At 39.8% G+C, this 26,459-nt stretch overlaps 2 protein-coding genes and 1 long non-coding RNA gene across 6 annotated transcripts in view; 1 reads left to right on the top strand and 2 right to left on the bottom strand.

Moving 5' to 3' along the window:
- Nucleotides 1-13,879, bottom strand: part of LOC140334369 (NACHT, LRR and PYD domains-containing protein 3-like) — a 20,689-nt gene extending 6,810 nt beyond the window's left edge. Inside the window, exons 1-6 of one of the 3 annotated variants that reach the window (XM_072416706.1) lie at nucleotides 13,769-13,879; nucleotides 7,325-7,389; nucleotides 5,736-5,896; nucleotides 3,723-3,900; nucleotides 3,352-3,417; nucleotides 1,326-3,000 (exon numbers count right to left, since the gene is read on the bottom strand). In XM_072416706.1, the coding sequence (XP_072272807.1) occupies nucleotides 1,326-3,000; nucleotides 3,352-3,417; nucleotides 3,723-3,900; nucleotides 5,736-5,896; nucleotides 7,325-7,355 (2,111 nt within the window). In that variant the 5' untranslated portion in view covers nucleotides 7,356-7,389; nucleotides 13,769-13,879. The other 2 variants (XM_072416705.1, XM_072416707.1) reach the window with 2 other exon arrangements.
- On the top strand, nucleotides 13,853-26,459 carry LOC140334370 (NACHT, LRR and PYD domains-containing protein 3-like). 2 transcript variants are annotated; one of them, XM_072416708.1, is made up of 11 exons: nucleotides 13,853-13,989; nucleotides 17,780-17,851; nucleotides 18,252-18,415; nucleotides 18,705-18,882; nucleotides 19,393-19,458; nucleotides 20,362-22,033; nucleotides 22,328-22,414; nucleotides 23,547-23,717; nucleotides 23,814-23,984; nucleotides 24,703-24,867; nucleotides 25,450-26,459. In XM_072416708.1, the coding sequence occupies exons 2-11, from the start codon at nucleotides 17,821-17,823 to the stop codon at nucleotides 25,541-25,543; spliced, it is 2,799 nt and encodes a 932-aa protein (XP_072272809.1). In that variant the 5' UTR covers nucleotides 13,853-13,989; nucleotides 17,780-17,820; the 3' UTR covers nucleotides 25,544-26,459. The 2 variants fall into 2 exon arrangements, with proteins under 2 accessions (XP_072272809.1, XP_072272810.1); XM_072416709.1 differs by lacking the exon at nucleotides 13,853-13,989 and adding an exon at nucleotides 16,624-16,701.
- LOC140334376 (uncharacterized) lies at nucleotides 15,008-20,366 on the bottom strand. The gene is made up of 2 exons (XR_011921512.1): nucleotides 19,961-20,366; nucleotides 15,008-15,230 (listed from the first exon to the last, which is right to left on the bottom strand). It is a non-coding gene; the product is annotated as an uncharacterized lncRNA (long non-coding RNA).

Below are 26,459 nucleotides of genomic sequence, written 5' to 3'. Positions count from 1 at the left end.
ATTTATTCAAATAATTCCTTTCATAGACAGATTTGTATTTAAGTAATAAAGAGACCCGCCATCCTCTGTGACTTTGTGGCACTCGGTGCATCACAGAGGATGACGCTCTCTTTATAACTTAAATACAAATCTGTTTATGATGGAATTATTTCAATAAATTTAGTTTTTGAGGACAATTGCTTGTTGAAACTCCATAATACAGAGCATCACCGATAATAATTGTGGAAGCACTGAATATTACTGTGGAGAACATATATGGGACGCCACCATCTCTGTATGTTGTGATTTTTATCCCACCTTCTGTGTGCCTCCATACCAAGGGAATAAGCATACCGGTAACAATTTTTTGTGCTGATACACCTACTATCCGTACCAATTACATCCTTGAGGAAGCAGACATAGTCTGCGAAACGCGTCGGATGATCTCAACATATGTAATGTGTACAATGTATTTAGCCTATGTATGTTAGAATGTCAATTAGACTCTTCCTGAAATTTGGTATATGGGAAGAGGCATGCATTTTTTAATAGTCACTTTTAATGAAGGTAATAAAAATCCATGATTTTTTTTTATATTCACTGCCGTTAAACTCCCGTAATTTCTTTGTTTTTGTATTCTCAAATATTTAATATTGCCTGTCAATATAGTCGATACTGCTTTGGAAAACTTATTCCTCCTCTGCCTTCTCTCTGGCTAATGTTAATAAAAACACCCCCTGTTTACAAAATGCAATAGCTCAAGGGGAAGTTTGTACACTCAAGTCATTACATCTTAGCAGTGGCTTGATTTTAGATGGCTCAGTCCCAGCTTTCAATTAAAGACAAATAAAGACTGGGACTCTGTCCGTGCTATTCCATTATCTATGTCACAGTGTTCTGAGAATCCCTGGCAATGTTGAAAATGAAAGATTGCATATATAAAAGTTAAAAGAAAAACTATATGGAATTAAAACTAGTGACTTTTAAAAATAAGAGTTAATACAGTTACTATTAATGGCCAAGTGAAAGAGGTTCTGGTTGGCAACTCCGTGCACCAACAGTTGAATATGAAATTATTCCATTGAAAACTGACCTAAAACAGTGGTGGTAAAATAACTTTAGCTTACAGTGTGAATATTTTTATCATCATAGGGTGATAAAATTATTATGTAGTGCAACAAAAAAGCGTCAGGTACTGCAGACATAAGCTATAATCTATGTTTCCTTCATGGAAATATTTTTCACTTCAGTTGGAGGGGCTACAAAAGCCGCACAATAACCCCCTAAATGTCACAAGTTGGACAACAAGGCATTAAAACAAAGGGAGATATGCATTTAGGTTGTACCCCAAAGTATGTATGGTGTGTAGAGCAGGTGCAAATTTTCTGATATCCCCACTCTGAAGTTTACACTCATTTAACCACAGATCTTCTGTTTCTCCACAAGACTGTAATATAAAAGTCAGCACAGAGCAATCCAAAGGGGTCAGGTGGACACCAGTAAAGTCAAACTTCCTAAATGATCCAAGACATTTTAAAACAAAGTCCTTATTTTGTAGCTCAAAAAAATGAAAAAAAACTTTCAAGAGTCTTTCCTTTTTTGCAATTTTAAATTCTGTAGCATATTCTTGAAGCCAGGTGAGGACATCCTTGGCAGCATCTGAAGACAAGTCACCCAGATAAGGCTCTAAAATGGTCCTGGTGGAGATATCAGAGAGGCCACAAAGGAATGAGAGAAAAAGTTCCCTGTGTTTTTTTTTGTAGGACTTGGCTTTTTCAAGAGAACTTTGTAAGTTCTCTGGAGTATAATCAATATAATGCACAAGAGCAGCTAAAAACTCCTGGGTGATGGGATGTAGAAAGGAGAAAGATGGCTTAGGGGAGCTTGTGGATTCCTTCATCAATGTTGGCAAAAGTTTTGAAGTCATGTCCACGTCAAATTGTGCCAGGGTCTGTTTATCAAATTTAGTAATGTGGTTCATAACTCCATGTTCTGCCATCCACCCAACAGATTTCAACAGACTACGAGTGCTAATTTTATCCAGACTGGTATTGGACAGAACATGGGCTATGAAAGCTGCAAAGAGTTGTGTCAGTGTCTTGGGTGGTGATGGCATAATTTGGTAATCATTGGTTGGTTGGTCTTTGAAGAACATTGATAGCACGGTGCAGATGATCCAGCAGTATGATGGGTTGTAACAGAAAGTGTAGAGCACATCATTATCTCTCAAAAAGCTGAAAACCTGGTCTGATAATGCTTTGTTCATGAAGAATCTTTCAATGTAAAGCTTTCTTTCCCTCGGAAGGAATCCAACGATCTCCAGTACTCTCTTGAAATCACTGATGTCCATTGCCTCTAATTTGTCTGGTTGGCTGGTGAATAGCAGAGAGCAGCCCTTGAGTAGAGATTGTCTAACCAAACCAACCACAACTGCCCCAACATCTCCTACTTGTTTTATATCATGGCATATCTGGGATGATTTGAAATTTATTTCATGAACGCTTTCATCCAGCCCATCAAACATGAAGAGTAGTCTTTCTGGGTTCTGTAAAATGTTTCCAAGTTGATCCTTTAGATATGGATATTCCTGAAGGATCACTGACTCCAAACTGATCTTTTCTAGCTTGTTGAGATAACGGAATCTTAGGAAGAAGATGAAAGAAAACCTCTGATAGAATTTGCCATTTGCCCAGTCACAGACCAACTTCTGCAATAGCGTTGTCTTCCCTATTCCTGGCACACCAGTCACCATCACGGCATGCGGTGCACAGTTTCGCCTATAGCACCAACTGAACAACCTGTTGATAGAATAACTTTCCAGTTCATTTTGTAAGTAATCTTTATGTTTTCTTGCTATCTCTATAAACTTGTGTTCAGATGATCGATGAAAGGGGTGGAGGTAGGATGCAATCATTCCCATGTAATGATCAGAAACATAAAAGTCTTTATTTTGTCCTGTAGATTCTGAGGGTGTTGGCATATTCTTTTCCAGCAGATATTGTCTGTGATGTTGCTGAATTTCTGCCAAAGCAAATAAACCAAAACTGAATAGCAATGAATAGAAGTGAATATATTTAAAATATAAAATATACAAAAGAGCGTCAATCTATATGCTAAATTGATTTTTCCACTGCATGACCACCATATTGCATTTGGTCAGGAAGTCATAGGCCCCAAGCTTATCACAAACAACTTCAGATGAGTTGAACTTGCAAAACAGAACTAGGGGTCTAAGTGAATTACTGCCTATTTTTCAGATTACCTAAATCTAATGTCTACCACCGATAGGGCTCTGTCTTTGCCATTTTTTACCTCATAACTGCCCATACAGTGGATCAATTTACTACTTATCAAACTATCAATAAAATTTACCTTTCAGCCTTGAAGACAGAGGGTGTCCATTCACGTCCAGTAGTATCCGTTGCATCAGGTTGTCCCCTAAACACATGAAAATCATACAATGAGACATTAAGTGATCGGTTTTTGTGAACATTATTATCTCTCGCTACTCGTACAATCTTTGATTTCTCACTTCTGTAATGTAAATTTAATACTTTTATTTTTAAATACTAAAAGGTAGCATGAGAGGATAGGATTTCAGGTAGGCCATGGATAATATTAAGACAATTTCTGACTCCTTTTTCTTGCTTTTAAAGAACATATACTATATTTGCTTGTATCTATGGCTTTTCACACTATATATAAAAAAAACATCAGTATGCAGAATGACACATTGTAGTTACCCAGTTTATCCAATTCATTTCGCAGTGTAGTCAAATGAAAGGATGAACTATTTATCTGTAGATCATAGAGGCCGTCCCAGAATCCGATGACGGACTCTTTTCCAGCATCCAGAATATCTTCTACCAGCTTTTCAGAGAACTCAAAGGGTTCCAGATCTGTCTTCATTTGAAGATATACCTGGAATACAATGTTAAAGATTTCAGGCAAAATATAACACAAGCCAAAAAAAATATTATTGGTTGCATCTTCTCAAAAGTCCAACCCCAAGTAATATCTTTTCCATTAGGAGAGGATCTTTGTGTATTTCAAGCTATGTACAGGGTACCTAAACTCAAAAAAAACAAACACTCATCCAGAGGTCAGTTTTTCTTTAATCTCTACAATGTACGGTGCATGCACAGGAGGTACATCATCAGTGGCCATCCAATGGCTGAAGAGGATCGCCATCTTCATGGAAGTCAGCCATTGAACCAACGATGAAGGTGGCACCTTCCGAGAATGCAGTGATGAAATGTCCTGGTCCTGTCATAACTGAAGCGTGGCTGCACAAAGGTAAGTGTAATGCGCCTGGGCACACAAACCACAACCAACTCCAGATATCCTTGAATAAGGTTTATTCAGAATGGTACAGCACAGCAAGGGTTAATTTCAATCAAGCAAGGTACAGAAGGATAAGGCAAAAGCAGGTCAGTAACAATCCGAGGTCAGGGCTGGCAGCAGGCAGAATGGTCAATAACAATCCGAGGTCAGGGCTGGCAGAGTTCAATCAGAGTTAGTTTCAGACCAGGTCACTGAGGAGATGACAAGCAGATAAAGTTTAACATACACAAAGACACATCCAAGCACACTGTGGTAACAGAGGCTATAGCGGGCAATGGTATAATGGACAGGCTCTCCTTAAATGGCCAGGATGACCAATCACCTTGCGCCACCTGGCACGGTCTGATAGGAGACTGAGTAAATCCCCTGCAGCTGATTGGCCGCAGGGAATTCAAACTAACTCTGTCCCGCCCTAGGGCGAGGCAGCCGAGTGCCACGCCCTCGGGGGGTACAAGAGGGACGCATGGTGACACGCGCACCTCTTCCCACAGTACCCCTAGGACGTGCACTACTTTGCACTTGCAAAGGAGTGCTGGGAGCAGGAACCACATCCAAAGGGATGCAAGGGCTGCTGCCTGGCTGAACAGTACTTTGGCCAGGACGGATCCCTCCTCCGCCTGTAGAGACAGACAAGCTGCGAGCAGGGCAGCAGCCTCGGCCATGCTGCCTGCTACTGTGGCGTTCCCCTCTGTGGCTGGGAACCCCAGGGACACCGCGGGCTCGCAGGGCGGGTAAGTTCCTTACAGTAAGTATATGCCATATGTATGCTGTGAATACTTGTTAAATATGGCATAAGCTCACCACTCAACAACAGGTTTAGTTCCCCTTTAAGGTTTAGGTGTATCGGTTCACTTTGAAGGGGTTAGGAGAACTTTCAATGCATCTGAGCATGTTTTCCCATTATTAGTAAGGACTAAAGATAAGTTCTGTAGCTCAAGCTGAATTTTACACATACACCTGTTCATCATCTCCCGCTCTGTTTCATTTAGACAGCTCTGTACATAAGTTTTATGAAGGAGACATGAATTATATAAACTCTCCATGACTGGAGATGATAGCCTATCATGGGAGAACCTGGGTGATCCAGCAAACCTTGAAATGATTCTTTAAAACCATTTTCTAATATTTAGAAAATGTTTTCATTGCTAGAAAATACATTCTATTTTTTCTAGATCACTCAGGTTCACCCAGTCTTGGAGAGCTTTAATAAATTAGGCCCAGAGTGTCTGAAAGAAAAAAGAATCTTCTGTTGTTTTCTCTCTTGACAACTCATATTGCTCTGAGATATATTTCTCACAGGTAATATAAAACTGTTACAATTTCCCTACCTCGATACATGTTGAGAGATCCACCACCCGTAGCTTTTATTGCCAGCATCTGTTTCTGTAAAATTCTGCATATTTTCTAATTACCTCCTTATTGAGGATATTCCGAGAGGCCAGGAACTCCAGCAGGTCTTCTACATCTGTGGACTTCACACTGTAGATCAGGTCATTTTTAAAATACTCATAGATTAGTTTAAGTTCATAGAAGTCAAGCTGGGACAGCAGCTGATAGATCTTTTCACCTTCGTCTGGATAATGAGAGGGAAAGGATTATATTTTCACTTCTATAAAAGAAGCACTGACTAGCATAAGACTTACAAGAGAACAGAAACATTCAATGTTTGCCTTTGTCTATGGAGAATAGACAACTTTTCCCTTCCCTTCCCTGTATCATGATAAGTAAAATTTCTGCAAGCCAAAAAAGAAATACCCGGAGCCAATAGGTGGCGGGGATACATGACAGGGTGACCAGGGCCTTCAGGAGAGGGTAGGGTTAAAGAAGGTGCTAGAAAAGAAGGAAGTGGAAAAAAGGTAGGTAGGTAGGTGGGGATAGGTGGGGTTAAGGTAGGTTTTAGGAAGGCTAGGGGTAGGGATATTGGTCTGGTAATGCTTGCAGGGAGAATGTTTTCCACATACCATTCCTAGATATGGCTTTTGGAGTCGGGGTATGGGGGTTTGTGAGCATTTGGCGGCTGGGTTTCTGGAAGGTGGTGGTTTAATAGTATGGGTATGTTCAGTTTTGGTAAAATGATGATGGTGAAATTGTGTTTGAGTCATCACAGATGGGCCTTTCAGAATCTTGCTGATCTCACGGCGCATTCTTTTTTTCCCCTTTTTCGACAAATGGGCTCCTTCTGCACATACTCGAGGTGCTCAGGCATGCGCAGAAGGAGCACCCAAAAGCCTCCTGATGTAAGTATGCCTGACGTAGGTATCCTGGGAGGCTTTGCGCCATATTACTTTACATAACTGGGTTTTTTGTAAAGTGAAAACTCTGAGTTTAGGTACGCTTTAGGCAAAAGGTAAATTCTGTAGATTAAGATGTTGCTTGCACATACACTAAGAAAGCTTTGGGGGCTCCATCCTTTTTTGGAAACCCCCTTTAATAGAGTTTTATAGTCTTTTTACTGATTTGTATCAGTATTTGTATTTCATATTGTACACACAGCCGTATTCCTACCTTCCTGTTCTCAGTCTTCTTTTTATGCATAGCTGCACATGTCAGTACAGGTTGCTGGGGTATGCTTGGTATCTTAGCATCCCCCAGGGACTGAATGAACTCCGGCACTGTTACACTAGGGTAATGTCATCCCAGATAGATGGATAAAGATAGGTAACCCAGAAGAACACCAGGTGAAGATGGAGCACCCTTAGTACGTGTGAAGAAAGTTGATTGTTATTTAAAAAATTGTGATCAGGCAGGTAAGTTTAATATATTGTTCTTTTTGTCTTGATTGTTCCTTCTGCAAAAAGGACCTGCGTGGTTGCAATTTTCTTTATGTTTAGGCTTTTAGGCTTTGGAATAAAAACTGAAATACTAGCTCAAATCATAGGACTGATCATAGATGACCTAAACAATACAGATCAAAACATTTTAAATTGCAAGATTTATTAGTTGTAACTTTATATAGGAGTTATAGAATGTAAAAGTTTTATTTTATACATTTCTCACCTACCATCACTATATCTTGAAGGTATCTGGCCCATCTTCTCTTCTCATAGAGTGGCTCGTTAACTTAACCTATAAAAAATATAACAAAATATAATATATGTAATGATGGTCTCACACATTTGTCAACCAGGGTTCCTCCAGATGGTGCTAGGGGTCCCCTGAACAATTTGTGCCTCTCAGGTCAGTTTAAGTGACTCTAATGATTGTTTAGGGTCACTATAAGTGTGACATTCTTACCAACGGCCAGCAATGTAGGAGGAATTCTTCCCACTGACCACCACACTAATATACTGTGAGCTGTGGACATAGTAATTATAGTAGGGGTTCTTTGAAGACTTTCAAAGTTATTTAAGGGTTCCTCTATGTTAAAGTTTGAGAAACCATGGTCAAGTACAATGCACCTAAATCTTGTACGTAGCGATAGTACTATGTGTTTCTTGGTGTGCCCAACTCTCCTTATTTCTTTCACCAAAACCAGGACCTCACTAAGCCTCCCACATCTAACGTTTCCCTAATTGCCTCTCCAGAATGTGGATATGGATAGATCATCACTAGGACTCGCTTCTTTTTCTCTGGATATTCCTGGAAGTAGTTTTCAATTTTCCAATGCAAGAATTAAACCTGAATATCTGTGGCCACAATTGCATCTCCAGTGGTCCTGGCTATGGTAGTGGTATTCATCATTTTTGGTTTACCATGGAATTGCAATGCACAGTACATGTTGCACAGTGTGTTTCAGTGTAGTGCACTGCAGGTCCATCAGCAGGGCGAAAAAAGTGCCATTTAGAATGGGTATGCAGTACTGCAAAGTGTGTTACTTTGTGGTTCAGTACCACACAGCACTGATGTGACCAGAGCCTTATGGGACGCTATATGTTATATATATATATATATATATATACATTGATCATTCTTTCTTAACTTTTGTACCCTTGACATAGTTTTTAGATGTGAGGAACTCCTACTAAAACCAATTTTCCGGGGTTATTTGCAAACAACGCCTCTTAAATTGGTGACCAGTGGAAATAATGTCCCCTACAGAAGTGGCTGGAATATTACTTTTACAGATCAGTATCATGCAGCTGGCTCTACAAAGTGGTGTTGGCCCCAGAACCATGCAGACAATTCAAAGAACCCCATAAAAACCTCTGAAGGAACCTTGGAGTTTCAGGTAAACCTGGTTGAGAATGGCTGCTCCACACAATTCATCAGGACCACAATTCCAATTAGATCTTGTCTATATAATTACTGTTTGAGTGTTTCCCCATGTTCTTAGCATTTCTTAGCACAGGGCCCCCCGGTAACAACAGTCAATGTTACCTGCAAAGTATATTCACTTCTGAAAGTTTGTCTTGGGGCACACACAGTCGTGTTATTTATTGCTACTTCCTGGCTGGACTCTGATCAATCACCACACCCAACAATTTACCTCCCTGAACCTGTCTGCATTTATTGTTTTGTGTTCCATTTAACACGGATATGTAAATATGTAATTTAAAGGAAACCTCTACCTGAAAATTTAAAAAGTTCAGATGCATGTACTAAATCCAATTACTAGCTTATAATCAAAACCTTACACAATAAACAAAAAAAAATGAGACAGTGGGTGGGTTTCAGCAGCAGAAACAATGCTACCAATCAAGAAATCAATGGGTGAGACTAGCCATGACCGGCTGCCCATTGTCAAAAACTACCCTCCAACTACAATGCAGCAGGCATAGCTTAAATTAGAGTGGCAACACTGCTATGAATTCAGCAGGTGTGAAGCATTGTTTCCAGCCCATCACAGGAAGCTGCATTAAAGTTTTAGAGATGGGGGCTTCAGTGATAGGAATAAATAAAAGGGAAATATGGAGGGCTTGGGGATAGGAGTGCAGAGTGATGGGGGAGCAAGGAAAATTAAATATGAATGAACCGGGAGTGAGAAAATGGATGTGGATTAGAGAGGCTGACCGGGTTGCAAGGGTGAAGCGTATGAATGATGTGCAAAAAACAGGAAGAAGTAAAGTGCCTTCGTTTTCAGTCCCTTTGGGACAAGAACAGTTGGGATGCATGAAGGGGGACAGATCCTCCAAATGATAGACAGTGGAGGGGTATGAATAGGAACAGTTCCTCTAGATTGGAGACAGCTGGGAGGTATGAAGAGAGAGAGCCCCTCCAAATCAGTTGGGAGGTGCAAAGAGAGACAGTCCCTCAAAATCTGAGACAGTTGAGAAGTAGAAAGATGAACAGTGCTTCCAAATCAGGCCATTTCTTCGGTGTGAAGTGGGATAGTCCCTGTAAATCAGGACCAGTTGGGAGGTGAATAAGGACAGTCCTAAGCATTTTGGCTTTTACAATTCCTTATCTGGCTTGGTAAAAAATGTTTCTTCCACCAGAGAGTTTGGAATGCATATTTCTCACGTATGTGTATGGGTTTAACTCTCCAATCTTTTCTATTCAGGTTTCACATAACAGTTCCAGCTCTACGGACATCAAGCTGCCTTGGCATTGAATATCTTTCCACCAATGAGCTTCCTTTGTGTCCGATACACTATATCCAACAAAATAGGATTGTTATAGTACATGTTATACTTTTCCAGGATATATCACAAAATTACATAGATCATGTTAGCAGATTAGACCATTTTACCTAGATGTTATAGTCCTGCAGACGCGAATCTGAACTGCTTTGAAAAAGGATGGTATCACTCACAGGTGAGCAGGTAGGGAAGAAGAAGGGACAACTACGAAGCGTAGGAAGTGGGAACAGCTGTTACTTTCAGTTTCAGATTTCAGAATCTGCTACTGAGCATGTGCAGTGACATAATCAGCACCGAAATCCGATATTCTAGTCCAGGGTTTGGCAACCGGTTATGCAACAGTGAGATGGCGACTCTACCACGACTATCTACTTTACAACTGCTGTGTTTGTGTCTGCAAGCACCTCCAGCTATATGTGGAGCAAAATAGGATGGGCAATACAATGGCAAAAACTTTTTTGAGTACTAAACAGGGCAGCATGGTGGCTTAGAGGTTAGCACTATGGGCTTTGCAGTGTCAGGTCCCAGGATGGAATCTCGGCCAGGACACTATCTGAATGGACTTTGCAGATTCTTCCTGTGTTTGTGTGGGTTTCCTTTGAGTATTCGGTTTCCTCCCACATTTCAAAAATATGGTTAGGTTAATTGGCTTCCCCCCCAAATTGTCCTTAGATTGTGTTAGTGACATATGACTATGGGACATTAGATTGTGGGCCCCTTTGAATAACAGCTAGTGACATGACCATGGACTGTGTAAAGTCTGCGCTATATAAATACTGTGTAATAATAATGCATATAATTGGCATTTTTTTCAAAAAGGATAAAAACATTAATTCTTACATAGGTTAGTGAATAAATCTCTTGGTGGCTGTCCCTGCTAGTGATGACCCTGGTCACCATTGGAGGCAGACAGGGATCTGGTTTTTGGGAGAGATGGGGGTTGTGTGCTTTGAATCTTTTTCCTTTTTTGGTAAGGCAGATTCCAGTGGACCTATTATGAACTGGAGAGAGGGCACACATACTAGCTGACCCAATTTTTAGCAAGCCCCAAGACTAGTTAGGCATCAGACTTCAGTATTCGGAGGGACTTTCTCTGGGCCCTTAGTTGCCCAAAATGTGAAAAAAAAGTCAGGGACACCAATGTCCACCCCCTCAACAACAGGTATCAACTTTGAACCCTTCATTTTTGCTGAGAACTGGTGGCTCCTGTGGCTACCCAATCCTTAAATTTTAGTTTCCTAGTTCCATAGTTTCTCAAGATGCAGTATGAAAAAGTTTACAGAAATTGGTTGTTTTGCTTACTCAGAAAGGTTGTATTTTGGCCACTGTTCACTAAAAAATATGTGGCTTTCCAGTGACTTTTTAATAATTAAAGGCTACTTGGCATGAATGACCCTGGGTTCTAACTTGGAAGACCCCTAGATTTACAAAAAATGTAAAAAAAAATTTGTCATGTGTGCGGTTTATAACAGTGCCCAAAGCACACTGGAGCCACACATTAGTAATGCTGTTTGGGAACACCAATAGGGAAACTTTAATCCGAAGGGTAACTTCAGGGCCCAAAGTAAATGTGTTCAAACACATAAAATGTCTATATGTGGTTGTGCAATTTTGTCTCTCAGAATCTCTGAGGTCCTGGTCACCAGTGGTCTCCAAATTCGGTATGCATTTCAGGAAGGGTTGGGAATCCTGTCAGCATAGGTAAATAATTTAGGACCCCAAAGATATAAATAAAGCAGCTATAAAGAAAAATTCCAGCTGGCTTACACTTACCTTCAATATCACAGGGCAGTCCGATTCATCCGGTGGTGTCCTGCATCGTGCCGCGTGTTGTCCCGGCATCCGTCCCAGACCCCGCACTCCAGGTGTTGCCATCTTTGTCTCTTCTTTCAAGTTCTTCATCCTACTTCACCCGACCCAGGCGTGAGATCGTGTGACGAAGGATGGAAAAAAAAACTTACCGATCCCATTGCGCATGCGCAGAAGGAGTGCCTAATAGCCTCCCGGGATGCGTGATTTAGGTATCCTAGGAGGCTTTGCGCTCCCATTCATTCTCGATCACTTAGGGGACGGTGCTGCATCCTTACAGCCCACTACACAAGAGATATTCAGGGTCATTTAATACATTTTTCCTGCTATGATTTGGGCCCCCACAAGTTTGAACCCAGCCATTTTTAATCGGGATGGTTCCTGACCTTCACCTTCAGCTAGGGAACCGGGAACTGAGACAGCACCTCCTAAGCGAGAGAGTAAAGTTTTACAAGTTTTGGCAACATTGTTTAATTTGCTTTCTTGTATCTAAGAAAACCCATAAGGCTAGGGGGATTAAATTTGCCAAGACATAGGGGTCCACTGTCTATGTTGAAACTCAAGTCTCTACTACCTTCTGCTCCTGAAACTTGATGCCTCAAAGCAAGCATCCCTTGAAGCATTTTTGATAGACCAGAGCAGTGTTTCTGAACCAGGGTTTCTCCAGACGTTGCTAGGGGTTCCTTTAGCAATGCGCAATTTGTTCATCCCAAGTCACCTATGATCTGTACTGTACTGTGAGCTGTGATTGTAGTAAATTTAGCCAGGGCTAGATTTATACTTTTTTCTCCCCTAGGCCTGGAAGTTTGTGTCCACTCCCCCAACCCCTCCCCCACCACAGTGATAGACTGTCAAATATTGCTCCTTGCTCACCGTTTCTTAACCAAAAGGAAGAAACCACACCATACAATGCATCCTGTCAGTTATAGGTAGCTGCTAACCTTTTTAGAACCCAATAACTTTGTAATGGATACTTCCAGACAAATGCATTTCATGTGACAGATAGCCAAGGCAGACATGTTCTTACTACTACATCTTCAGGCCCCTACAGATCCCCATTCCTGAGAAAAAACAGGTTCAAAAAAGGTGGATGGCCAGATATGTGTAGGGCCTGCTTTTGCGATTCATGGTTTGGAAACGGCCAGTTATGTGTAAAAGGGCAGCATGTATTGTAAAGTTTTGTATGTTCTCATCATGTAGTAATAACATTTTAGGAGAGGTGTGTTAGCCACAAGTGTCCCCTATTTGCACCTAAATGTTCGGTTTCCTACACCTTCCCTTTCCTAAGAAATTGAGGTTCAAAGTAGGGAAGTGGACAGGGTAGAGTAGTGATGATAGTTATAGTTTTGTGACAGGTAGGTAAAAAATATAGGGGCCCCATCCAAATGCTCCTTGCTAAATGGCCCCGAGGGTCCCCAATTTGCATGTTCAATTTTGGCTCCTGGACACACTTGCTTTTAAAACAGCACCTCCAATGTTGTGTCATTACAAGTTTTTAGACTTATGATCCCTTAATTTGAAATTCTTTAAAGCTGGGGGAAAGCGAGAAGAGAAGTTGTACTAATAGCTATGAGTGTAAATTTGAGGGAATATTTACAGGTAAGGAGGTGTAGGGGCAAGGGGAGCCAATCAAATGCCAGGATCTTTATCCTAGCTGGCTTGCTTGGCCTTAAGGGAAATCAACCCTGAATATAGCAGGGGTCCCCTAAGACCTGAAAGTTATTTTAAAAGTTCCCCGTGTTAATATACGGGACCAGACAATCAAGTTTTTGCTGTGGATAATGTCACTACACTTGCTCAGTAGCACCTGCAGCAAAATCCAATCCTGCATGTTGTCTGATGAAACAATGTCATCCTTCTTTCAGAGCAGCTCAGATTCCTCAAATCTCCTGTAACAGGAATAAGAAAGATCAGACAAGAGACATTTATCAGCAAAACCAATCTGCTCACAAAAGAATCAGAGGTGTAGTCAGGGGCAAACTAGAAAGCCCCCTTAGGCCCTAATATTTCCTCCCCAGCAGCTGAGGTCAGATGAAGCTGCGACAAAGCAGGAACACAAAGCTGGGATATATTCCTATCTCAGAAAGAGGATTATTGCAAACAGCTCGGCCTCTCACCAACGTCGTTGACTCTTCCTTCTGTTTCCTGCAAATTTTTTATATAGTTGAGCTAATGCTTGCTGCATTCTGGGAAATGTAGTTTCTGCTTCCAAGCAAGGGCAGCTATTGCCAGAACGCCTGCTCATGGCCCTGAGACTTGGCAACACCACAAAGTGACAAACACGACTGCCTGTGAGGACAGGACCCCAGGGACGAGGACCGGGTGAATGAAGAGTGAGGTAAAGGGCATGTTGTGAATGTTTAAAATAGTTGTGCTCGCCACTGTGAAAGTTAGATTATTTTTATACCTTCCTCCACTACTTGGTAAGTTGTCTCCTTTCACTATGTTCTTCTTCCTTTGTTGCTGACTTTGGACTCCTTTGCACCCTTTCCTCTCCCCAATTACCCCAACTGTGCTCCAAGTTTCCAGGTTCTGTTCTTCCTTACATGGTGGCCTCTCTCTTCTTTTTTTCCAACATTTAAAGCTAAACTAAAGTAAAAACAATAAATTCACTTAACTTTACTTCCGCAGATTCCTCGACCCTCTGGAGCTTTCTTCCATACAGTCCCGCATTGTCCTGGTTTCTTGCTTCGTCCGGGTGCAGAGGAAGTGCCAAGCACCACCATCTTGTTCCATCTTCTGTCTTCTGGCTATGTCATCCGCATTGTGCAGGCACGAGATCAGGTGATCAAGCCTGCGGCACATGTGTGAGATCGGCATCTTTTTTTAATGACTGAAAAGCTCAATCTGGACATGCCCGGTCTTTGGGCATGCACAGAAGGAGCAGCCTGAAGCATCCTGGGATTTATAACATACGTACCCCAGGAGGCTCAGTGCTCCCATTCAGTCTTTAGTGCCGCAGAGACAAAAGAGGAGCCGCTTAGCCTTTTTAAAAAAAAAAAGAATTGAATAAATTCCTATCTATATAAAGTAAGAACTGTGGTGATAGGCCCACTTTTATTCCCACAGCCATACCCACCTCTGCCCAGTCATTTCCATGGCACCTCCCCCACCTTCCCTCTCTTTATCTTCTGCACCCTTTTAGCTGAGCCCCTCTATGTGTCACTGTTGCCATTCCCACTAGTAAAGCCTCCTTCCCTCCCAAGCATTTAATTGTTTTTAATCACAGTCCATTTACAGCCCTAAAGCCGAAAGCTTGTGAAAAAAAAAATCACTTACCTTTACCAATGACAAGCCTTCAATCCATCCAGAAACCAAGCTTAGCGAGTCCCACACTGGCTCTGCTTCCCTCTTCGTTTTTCTTTTTTCCAGGTTCTGAACTCATCACCTGAACTCGCACTGTGCAGGTGCAAGATTTAATGACACATTTTCCTGAAAATTTAAAAAAAGGCGAATCCCACTACGCATGAGCAGAAGGAATGACCCACAGTTTTCTGGTATATGTGGTGCAAGTATCCCATGAGGCTACAGGTTTCCTCTTCAGTCTTGAAGATGGAAGGGAAGGAGCCTCCCTAAAAACTGGAAACAAAAAATTCCATTCCTATTTATTGTACAGAACTGCATAATATGTTGGGACTATATCAATCCTGTTTATTATTAATAATAATAACATTATAAAAGCAATAGCCACCTTTTTATATTATGTCCCAATATTATATTCTTAAAGTAGATCTTTGGCCTCCCAATACCAATATGCTGCAGCATTTAACTTCAAGTAAATCTACTTTTACAGTTTTCTCCTGCAAAGTCCCACAAATACCTGCTCATTCTGCTAGTGAAGTCCACCTAATGCAGTTTCCTGTTATGGGGTGGCAACAATGCTGCACTGCTCCTGAACTCAAAGCTGAGTTGCCACTCTTGTGTTGTCTGCATATGCCTACAGTGGGATGGGAAAGATATTGCAGGGGATGTGGCTATCGGCATCATCATTGCTGAATCATGTATTTGAAGCTTGTCAATCAGCATCTGGCCACTCCCAGTCCACCCCACTGCGTTCTGCACTGCCTGTGTTACTGAAACCCTCCCACTTCACACACATCAATAAATTAGGATTTGACTTAGTCAGTAAACTAATAAAAGTATTTACTGTAGGCTTGTGCATCACATAATAACTGGATTTGTTCCCAATGTATGAATTTCATAATCTTCAGTTTAAAATCTACATATGTTTGCCATGACCTATGCCAGTTTATTTTTCCTCTGAACCACTACAGGTAGTCCCCGAGTTAAGAACATCCAACATTTGGAGGACTCCTAGATACGAACAGGGCTTCCCTGCTTGATCATATGCAGGAAGGAGGCTTTATGGGGATGGGGGGGTCGGTTTGCATTACTTGCAGAAGAAATCATTTGCTAAACACAGCTGAGGTTGTGGGTGATCTTAAAAGCTGAGCTGATCTGTAACATCTTGTAACTCTTTAATGACCAAGACAAACTCTGCAGTTTTTTTTTTTTTGCATATCAAAGCACACATTGCTCCAGAAGTTAATGAATGTCTAGGCTCCATAAAGTTTTTTTTTTGCTTTGTGATTAACACACAGTGAGGATTTTATACAGTAACTGACACCATGCTGTCTAATATATGTTGAGACAAACATCTGTCCTAATTGCATTTATTAAAATAATGTACCTGTTCGGACATACATACAAATTCAATTTAAGAACAAACCTACAGTCCCTATGTCGTATGTAACCCGGGGACTACCTGTATATGATCAATGTTTCCAGACAATTCTAGTTCTTTTATAACTTTAACAGTAATAAAAATGAAAAGGGAGCCAGGGAAGGCCAAATATCAGCAGATTTAACTTCTGTTTAATTTGCATTAAATGAATCATGAAGCAATAAATGCAGACGTGTTCATGGAGATGTACTGTTGGGTGTGGTGATTGATCAGAGTCCAGCCAGGAAGTTGCAGGACATGACATACAAGTAACACCACACCAAGTGCGCCTGAAGACAAGATTTCAGAAGCCAATAGACTTTTCAGGTAACAATAGCTATATTCACTGTCTAGAGCAGGGTTCCTCACCTTTTTTAACCTGGGACATAACTCAAGTGTTTAGGGAACCCCTTCTATAATTATTATATCCACAGCTCACAGTATATTAGTGTGATGATCAGTAGGAAGAATTCTTCTTACATTGCTGGCCAGGGGGAAGAATGCCACCCTTACAGATAGCTAAAATGATCATTGGTGTCAGTGGTAACTGACCTGAAATGCACAACTTTCTCATTACTTAAGGAACCTCTAGCAACTCTAGAGAAACAGGGTTGTAACAGATTAGGGGACACCCATTATGTCTAAAGTCATAAAGAAAATTGTGCCATCTATTACAGAGGTCACCAACCAGTGGTCCACAGATCATTGGTGGCCCTGGGCGCTGGCTGGTGAACCCTCAAGCGGGGTCAGAAGAGGGACCCTGCTGTGGGGGCACACCGGCCAGAGATGTGGACCACGTCCCCGTACAAATCCCAGGCTCAGGGAAGTGGGCGGGCTGTGTCCCTGGACACAATATGCCCTTTCAAGACCTTCGCTAGACCTTTGTTACATACAGGCAGTCCCCCTGAGTTAAGGACATCCGACATGCAGACGACTCCTAGATATAAACAGGCTTCCCTGCTCGCCCGTGTGCAGGACAGAGGCTTGATGGGGGAGGCGGGCAGTTTGCATGACTTGCAGAAGAAATCTTTTACTAAAACAGCTGAGGTTGTGGGTGATCTTAAGGGATGAGCTCTTCTGCAGCCTCTTGTAACTCTTTAACCACCTGGGCGTTACACTGAGATCTAGATTTCTGTACCAAAAGTGTTACAGTTTTTCATGAATTTTTTTTTTAAATTGTGGACCTGTAATTACAGAAATATGTCTTTATGTCTAAATGTTTTTTTTTTTTTTTTTGGGCTGTTTGTGATTTTCTCACTAATATGTTGAGACAACCATCTGTCCTAATCGCATTTAATAAAATAATGTACATGTTCCGACATACAAATTCAACTTAAGAACAAACCTACAGTCCCTATCTCGTATGTAGCCCAGTAACTACCTATACTTTGTTGTGTTTTCATAGATTGGGTTAGTGGTTAACAGTTTAATCTGCCAGAAGAAAAGATGGGTCAGACACCTTCAAAATATAGTGATGGTAAGTTCTTAATGCATGCAATAAAACTTCTGTATTCTAAAGCTTCTATATAGGGTTACAACAAGTAAATGTAGCAGGCAGGTATTCATTTTTCAGTTGCCGAAATGAAGGGGCTGAGCTGAACCAAACTTGGACCACATGGATTTCTTAAAAATAATTTGCTATTGAATGTTTTCAATGCTAGTCCAGATGCATTCCAGGTGTGCTGGATCACCCATGTTCCCCCATGTTAATCTACCCTCTTCAGTCTTGGAAAGCTTTAATAAATCAGGCCCAGGGTGTTCACTAATAACTCTGGCCTTACCCTCAATGTAACTGAATTTTTCTACCTATGCTAGTTGGTGCTTTATTTTTAGAAGTGTTGAAAAAAAAATTTAGACCTGTTTTTCTCTTTACCCAGATGACCCAGGTGAAAAGATCCATCAGCTGCTGTCTGATCTTGATTTCAGTGAAATTAAACTAATCTATGAGTACTTCAAAAATGAACTGATCTATATTGTGAAGTCCATACATGTAGATTGCCTGCTGGAGTTCCTGTCCTCTCGGAATATCCTTGATAAGGAGGTAACTAGAAAAATGTGCAGACTTTTACAGAATCAAATGCTAGAAATCAGAGCCACGCATGGTAGATCAACAACTGTTTAAAGAGAGTACGGTGAGGGGGATGGGTTACACAAGTATGTGTGAAAGTTTCAACTTGAGCTACTGAGCTTGTTTTCAGTTTTCACTGGTGATGGGCAAACATGCTTCATACATGAAGGAAAATATGCAGAAAGCTAAAAACTCTCTTTAAATATTTGTTTGGTTGGACTTTTTCTCTATTTTGCCTAATATCTGTAACATTATATTCCAGTTATATCTTCAGTTGAGGAAAGACCTGGAACCCTTTGTGTTTTCTGAGAAGTTGGTAGAAGATATTTTGGATGCTGGAAAAGAGGCTGTCATAGGATTCTGGGATGCCCTCTACGATTCACAATTACATTGTTCATCTCATAATTTATATACACAACAAAGGGATGTGGATAAACTGGGTAACTATAATGTGTTGTTGAACATATTGAATATATCTTTTTTTACAAATATTTTATTGAAACATTTGCAAAAAAGAATAAACATTGTTTTGTACAAGTTGTCATAATATAGAAAAATAGATACAGAGTATAAAGTAATCAGTATGAATATGACTTTTATTGGCATATGTTGAAAATTGCCTTGGGTACAAGCAAGTATTTGTTTTAAAACAATGTAATGGAGGTGGTGATGGTCTCTATAGTATTCACACCCTACCTGAAGTTCCTACAACTGTTTCTGTTAGCAGATATATAGATTACTGAGAAAAATATTAGTCCAAGCCATGCATGCTGAAAAGATAGGGGTTCCCAAAGTCCATGCAGGAAAGACATTCAGCAAATTGTATGACCTGATTGCATTACCTGCTATGGTGACTTTGTAGGTTTGGCTGCATTCGGTTGTAGGTAGCAAGTGATGATTACAAAAACTGATCACTTTTTGTCTCTTTTTCCTATTTCCATTTTTTTTAGGAGGCAGTCTGATGCAACAGATTTTACTGGACGTAAATGGACACCCCCTGAGTTCAGAACTAAAAGGTAAATTTGATAGGTTGTTCAGGAAGAAACAACAGTTATATAGACAGAAAAACTCAATGTAAGGATTCAGGTCTGTTTAAACAGAGACAATTCCCAATCTCGTTCCATAGTCTTTACATATAGAGGAGCCCCCACTCAGATTTGAGAGGCTAGTTCTACCATCTCAGCACTTGGTTGCCCCCTGTACTTTCATATGCAAAGAGTTGTCTCTAGGGGTACAATGATTGGCAAATGACCAGTGAGCCCGCATGGCAAACAGAACCACAGTGATGGTGAAGGCCATAGCTTGTGTTCAAAATGTTAGGCGTAAACACGTCAGAAACAGAGCTGAGGTCATGCGCGGTCATACATGACAAGCCAAGGGGTAGAAATTTCAAGGTCAGAATATAATAGACGATGATCCAGACGGCAAACACTTGGAGGGTCAGGGAAAGCCGAGTTGGCAATGAGTATTTAAAGAGGAACTGAATTCAAAAGTCAGAAACAAAAAGAAAACACTTACCTTCAATCCAGCAGATCAGTTGATCTGTCTGGAGGTCTCTTCCATTGGGTCCCATCTCGTCCCAGCATTCCTCTTTGGGCCAGAGCCTAGGGCGCTGCCATCTTCTCCTATTCTTCTATTTTCTTCTTGTCTACCCTTTTATGTAAATTGAAAATTCTGAATTTAGGTACGCTTTATTTTAATGAGGCCAGTGGCTGATTCAGAACCTTGGTATGATACATAACTCATCTCATGCTGTTTCTGGTCTGCGAAGGCCTATGAGCACCTGGACCAAACCAGGTGGTAGGTTGGTCTTGTAGGGCTGAAAAACGTTTGCATACAGTTCGGTGCTCTTATGGAATTCTTTTTCTTTTCTTCCTTTTATTGTATCGCTATTCACTTTTGTTTTCTTCTTTTGGTAGAAATACAGAAACATCACAGACAACATCTGTTAGAAAAAAATATGCCAAGACCCTCAGGGTCTACAGGAAAAAATAATTTATATGTTTCTGATCGTTACATGGATATGATTGAATCCCAGGTCCGCCCTTCTCATCGATCATCTGAACACAAATTGATAGAGACAGCAAGAAAACATAAAGAATACTTACAAAATTACCTGGAAACTGTTCCTCTAAACAAGTCGTTCAGTTGGTGCTATAGGCGAAAATGTGCACCACATGCGGTGATGGTGACTGGTGTGCCAGGAATAGGGAAGACAACGCTACTGAAGAAGTTGGTTTGTGACTGGGCAAATGAAAAATTCTATCAGAGGTTTTCTTTCATCTTCTTCCTAAGATTCCAAGATCTCAACAAGCTAGAAAAGATCAGTTTGGAGTCAATGATCCTTCAGGAATATCCATATCTAGAGGATCAACTTGGGAACATTTTACAGAATCCAGAAAGACTACTCTTCATCTTTGATGGGCTGGATGAAAGCAATCATGAAATCAATTTCAAATCATCCCAGATATGCCATGATATAAAACAAGTAGGAAATGTTGGGGCAGTTGTGTTTGGTTTGGTTAAACAATCTCTACTCAAGGGCTGCTCTCTGCTATTCACCAGCCAACCAGACAAATTAGTGGGAATGGACATCAGTGGTTTCAAGAGAGTACTGGCAATTGTTGGATTCCTTCCGAAGGAAACGCAGCTTTACATTGAAAGATTCTTCATGAACAAAGCATTATCAGACCAGGTTTTTAGCTTTTTGAGAGAGAATGGTGTGCTGTACACGTTATGTTACAACCCATCATACTGCTGGATCATCTGCACCTTGCTATCAATGTTCTTCAAAGACCAACCAACCAATGATTACCAAATTATGTCATCACCACCCAAGACACTGACACAACTCTTTGCAGCTTTCATAGCCCGTGTTCTGTCCAATTCCAGTCTGGATAAAATTAGCACTCGTAGTCTGTTGAGATCTGTTGGGTGGATGGCAGAACATGGAGTTATGAACCACATTACTAAATTTGATAAACAGACCCTGGCACAATTTGACTTGGATATGACCTCAAAACTTTTGCCAACTTTGATGAAAGAATTTACAAGCTACCCTGAGCCATTTTTCTCCTTTCTACATCCCATCACCGAGGAGTTTTTAGCTGCTCTTGTGCATTATATTGATTATTCCCCTGAGAACTTACAACGTTCACTTGAAAAAGTCAAATCCTACAAAAATAACCGTGGAGATCTTTTTATCTCCTTTCTTTGTGGCCTCTCTGATAACACCACCAGGACTATTTTAGAGCCTTATCTGGGTGACTTGTCTTCTGATGCTGCCAAGGATGTCTTCACCTGGGTTCAAGAATATGCTACTGAATTTCAAACCTTAAAAAAAGAAAAGCTCCTGAGTATATTTTTCAATGTTTTTGAAATGCAAAATAAGGATTTAGTTGCAGAAAGTCTTGAATCATTTAGAAAGTTTGACTTTGGTGGTGTTCCCCTAACCCCTTTGGACTGCTCTGTGCTGACTTTTATACTACAGTCTTGTGGAGAAGCAGAAGAATTTCATTTAAATGGGTGTAAACTTCGAATTGAGGATATCGAAAAATTTGCACCTGCTCTACACACCGTACATTACTTGGGGTAAAATCTAAATCCATATACCCTTATGTCTAAATGCCCTGGTCCCCAAACTGATGCATTTTTTTTATGGCCCCTAGGGCCTCTGCAGACTAAAATTTGTGTTTTGTGATTAAAAAAAAGATTCAATTAAGAAAAATAAAGGGAAAGGGGTTGTAATAGAAGATAGATTAGAGTGTTATTTGAATTATCTAAGTTTTTTAATGTCAGTTTTTATTTTTTAATTTCATATATGCAACCTTTAATTATTCTTGAATTACTGTAGGTTACTGAAATGTATATTTTCACTCCCTACAGCCTTGCCACCAACAACTTTGGAGATGACGGAATCATGTTTGTGGGTTCAGCATTAAAACATCCCAACTGCAAGATATGCAATCTGCTGTAAGCTGTGTTTTCCTATGTGACTAAATAATTTGTGATTTTTCTAAAGAGATATTAAAAAAGTATACATTGCTTAGTTAAAGTTCAACTACGGGGTTCAGATTTACCCCATACACAGAGAGGTTTCCCTGCCCCCAATGATCACATATTGTTGCACAGTATTTATATATCGCCAACATATTATGTAGCACTTTAAAAAGTCCATAGTCATGTCACTAACTGTCCCACAGGAACTCACAATCTAATGTCCCTAGCATAGCCATATGCCATTAACACAGTCTGAGGTCAATTTTGGGGGGCAGCCAATGAACCTAACTTCGTGTTTTTGGAATGTGGGAGGAAACCGGAGTACATGGAGGAAACCCACGCAAACACGGAGAGAACCTGGAAACTCCTTTCAATATTATTATACAATGAAATACCGACTTAATAACATGTCACTTTTCACAATACAGGTCCTCTTAGATTGTATAACTTTACTATTTGCAATCATATTGTAGAATTATGTAAGATAACTTTTACTTTCCCTATTTTTTTATTTTGTGGAAACACGCTTATAACTTGAGCTTTATAAGTAGTGCATTGGGGCTTAAAAACCACATGGTTAGCCCCTTCCAGGCACATAGCAATCTGCTGCCATGCCTTCAGAAGCAGCAAACTACAACACAGATCAATTTATTTGCATGCATGGTCCTTGTATTTGTGGTAGTGGTGCTGTTCTTCCTCCAGGGAAAAAAAGCAACCATGCAGCCAAAAGAACATGTCACATTACGGAACCATGTCACAATCACAACGCATATGCATATCTTTTCCATACAGTTGTATGGGAGCGGTTGGGTATGCAGTTAAACATGTAATACAATGCTGCAGTCTGAAAGGGGCCTAAGGAAAGTTATAACCAATGTCAGATTTTTATTTTTGTCTGTGTTGCAGATTAAGGCATAATCAGAGCTCTAGAAAATAGTAAATTTCTACCTGAAAGGCTAATGCTTTCCTACTTTAAATAAAACTGGAGAAAAGGTTGACATATACATTAAACCCGCACTCTGGTCAAAAAAAAAACATAGAAGAAATGTCAAATGTTGATTAGTATTTTTGTTAATTAGATTTGTTTAATATTTTATCCCTGCAGGTTGTCATCTAATGGACTAACAGACCGCGCATGCTCACATTTAGGACCTGCAATCAGTGACAACCAGACCCTCAGAACACTTATATTGTCTTACAACAAACTGGAGGGGCCCCACTTTGGTGATCTGATGACAGCTCTGTCCAGTCCAAACTGTAAATTGGAGGAATTATTGTGAGTAGAATGGATGTAAGCCTAAAGGTGAGATTGGTTGTAGATGTTCACAATATTATCTGCCCCATGTTTTAACATTCTGATTTCTTCCTCCAGTTTGGACAGCACACAACTGACGGACAGTTCTTGTACCACATTGGCATCAGGAATAAGAAATAACCGATCTCTGAAGATCCTACACCTATCATTCAATTATCTGATTGGTCCCCATTTAGGTGACGTGATGGAGGCTTTGTCCAATCCAAACTGCATGGTAGAACAATTGATGTGAGTATAACATCTCTATACAGAACTATAGAGGTACTGGCACCAAAACCCAGTTCACAACCCTCTATTCTAAGATTTGTATGTGCATGTTTTTAAGTAAAATTGTATTAATTACAGTAGCAGTTATTAATTGTATTGTATTTTTAATAACTCTTCATTTTCTCAGATGCAGAGTCCCCAATTGTTTAGTGGGTACTCGCTTCTATCTATTGGAGCACATATGCCAAGAAGTAAAAAGAGAAAAATAAATATATGATATTCAGATGACATTAAAGTTGTTAAGAAATTATGAAATTTTTATTTACAATTGGCTCTATATATAAAGTAGGACATGTGACATTCTCGCCTGTCTTTTTGGCACAAAGGTAAATTAGAGAAAGGATTATGCAGGGTGGAGAGAAGGGAAGAAGGGGAGAAAAGAGGAATGGTATAAAGAAGGAATAGAAGGGAGGGGACAAAAAAGGAATAAATAAAGAAGGAGTAAATGAAAAAAGAAAGGAAAAAGAGAGGAAGTTAAAAAAATAAACATGGAAGTGATCAAGAAAAACTAAAGAAAGGGTAAAGAAAGGAATGACGGAAACAATAAAAAAGGAGATGAGGGAAAGAAATTAAGGAAAAAAGTAAAGCACCTTTATAAACCCTGTAACTCTATTAAAAAAAACAAATTAACCAATTTGTGGAATAGATGAGCCTTTTCTTCTTATTCCCACTCGAACAGGCTGCAGGATATTGTATTACAAGATGAATATATTCCATCAGTGGTACTTCTGAGCAAAAATAAGAACCTCACACATCTAAAGCTGAGTAATAACAGCCTTACGGGTGCTGCAACCCCTTACCTCCGAGATCTCATCCTGCAATCACCCAACCTGAAGGAAATCAGGTATGTGGAGCAAAAAAATAAACAATGACTATAAGATGTTTTTTTAATAATATATTTATATATTATAATAATATTATATACATATATTATAGTAAAAACATTTACTATATAAATATATATATATATATATATATATATATATATATATATATATATATATATATATTATAGTAAAAACATTTACTATATAAATATATATATATATATATATATATATATATATATATATATATATATATAAACATTTCCAAATGTTAACTGGCTGAATATTGTATTGAATATTGTGAATATTGTCCTATGTGCTTTCCTATTCAGTATGAAAGTGCAGCAAAGCTCTATAAAAGCTATAGCGGAATATATAGAATTCTAAGCAAAATAAATAAAAAGTGTGATTGTCACTGGAAATAACACAGCAGCAAAGAAGGTAAACTGCGCCACACCATTCTCACCCTGTGGACAGGGCAAATGATCTATAATGGACATGTACCAAAGTTATAAAGATTGGAAAACAAATAACAGCCAAACCCACCTATTAATAAAATATTTTATTATCTGCTCACATTTTCCTTTTCTTTCTTTCAGCCTCTATTTTAATCATAGGGTGCCATATGAAGACAGAAGAATGTTGGTAAATCTGAGAACTCAGAAACCAGGCCTTAGTGTTTATATTGATTAAAGTCAATGGATATGTGAATAACTGAGATGTGGAAATTACAATCACCATTATAGGAGCTAAACTTTCATCATGATGGATCATACATTCACTGTGAGGATGAAATCCATATGGTCTGATGATGAGGAGACCAATATATTTGCTGTGCTATTGAGATTCATTCATTCACATTGATGATAAGGTTATTTTATATTAGTGTTGCCAAAGGAATGTGAAGAATGCGCACCGTACATTCTCTGTGAAGCTTAGTCTTGAACATTTGCTCTGAGTATGATGTACTTGTTTGGATGAATCCTGTACATTGGCTGTAACAATCCCCATATTCAGCTTTCAAGCACTTTATGGCCCTGATTTATTAAAACTCTCCAAGGCTGGAGTGAATACACTTTCACCAGTGAAGCTGGGTGATCCAACAAACCTGGGATGGATCTGGTCCAGGATTCAAAGCATTTGCTAGCAAATAGCAAATGACATTGAAGAAATCCATTCCAGGTTTTCTTGATCACCCAGCTTCACTGGTGAAAGTGTATTCTCTCCAGCCTTGGAGAGCTTTAATAAATCAGGCCCACTATCTCTACGGACCCAGCAATGCAAATGCAGAATTCCATAAACACATTATGAAAATTTAATATTTTAGTTATTATGTGGTAGACAAAAATTTATACCTTGAAGACTGTGTAATTTAAATGAACTGTAAAAGAGGTGACCTAGGTACCTGTGTGTTTATAATGCATTTTTGTGTAATACTTAGATTGTAAGCTCCACCACTTAGATTGTAAGCTCTTTTGGGCACAGTCCTCTCCTTTGTCATTGTTACCATCTGTCATTTGAAAACCCAATTTAATGTACAGCGCTGCATAATATGTTATCACTTTAAAATTATATTTTAATATTAATAAAAATTCTGTACCGCATAAAA

The sequence above is a fragment of the Pyxicephalus adspersus genome, chromosome 6 (genome assembly GCF_032062135.1).
Source record: "Pyxicephalus adspersus chromosome 6, UCB_Pads_2.0, whole genome shotgun sequence".
Lineage (NCBI taxonomy): Eukaryota > Metazoa > Chordata > Amphibia > Anura > Pyxicephalidae > Pyxicephalus > Pyxicephalus adspersus.
Note: the sequence above shows the minus strand (reverse complement) of the source record. Positions and strands in the feature narration are given on the sequence as shown.

Bases quoted from the DNA above. Each gene is read 5' to 3' on its own strand.
- LOC140334370 (XM_072416708.1), top strand. From the start codon at position 17,821: ATGGGTCAGACACCTTCAAAATATAGTGATG. The intron at 22,034-22,327 runs GTAAAATCTAAA...CACTCCCTACAG, and splicing joins CACACCGTACATTACTTGGG to CCTTGCCACCAACAACTTTG. The intron at 23,718-23,813 runs GTGAGTAGAATG...TTCTTCCTCCAG, and splicing joins TGTAAATTGGAGGAATTATT to TTTGGACAGCACACAACTGA.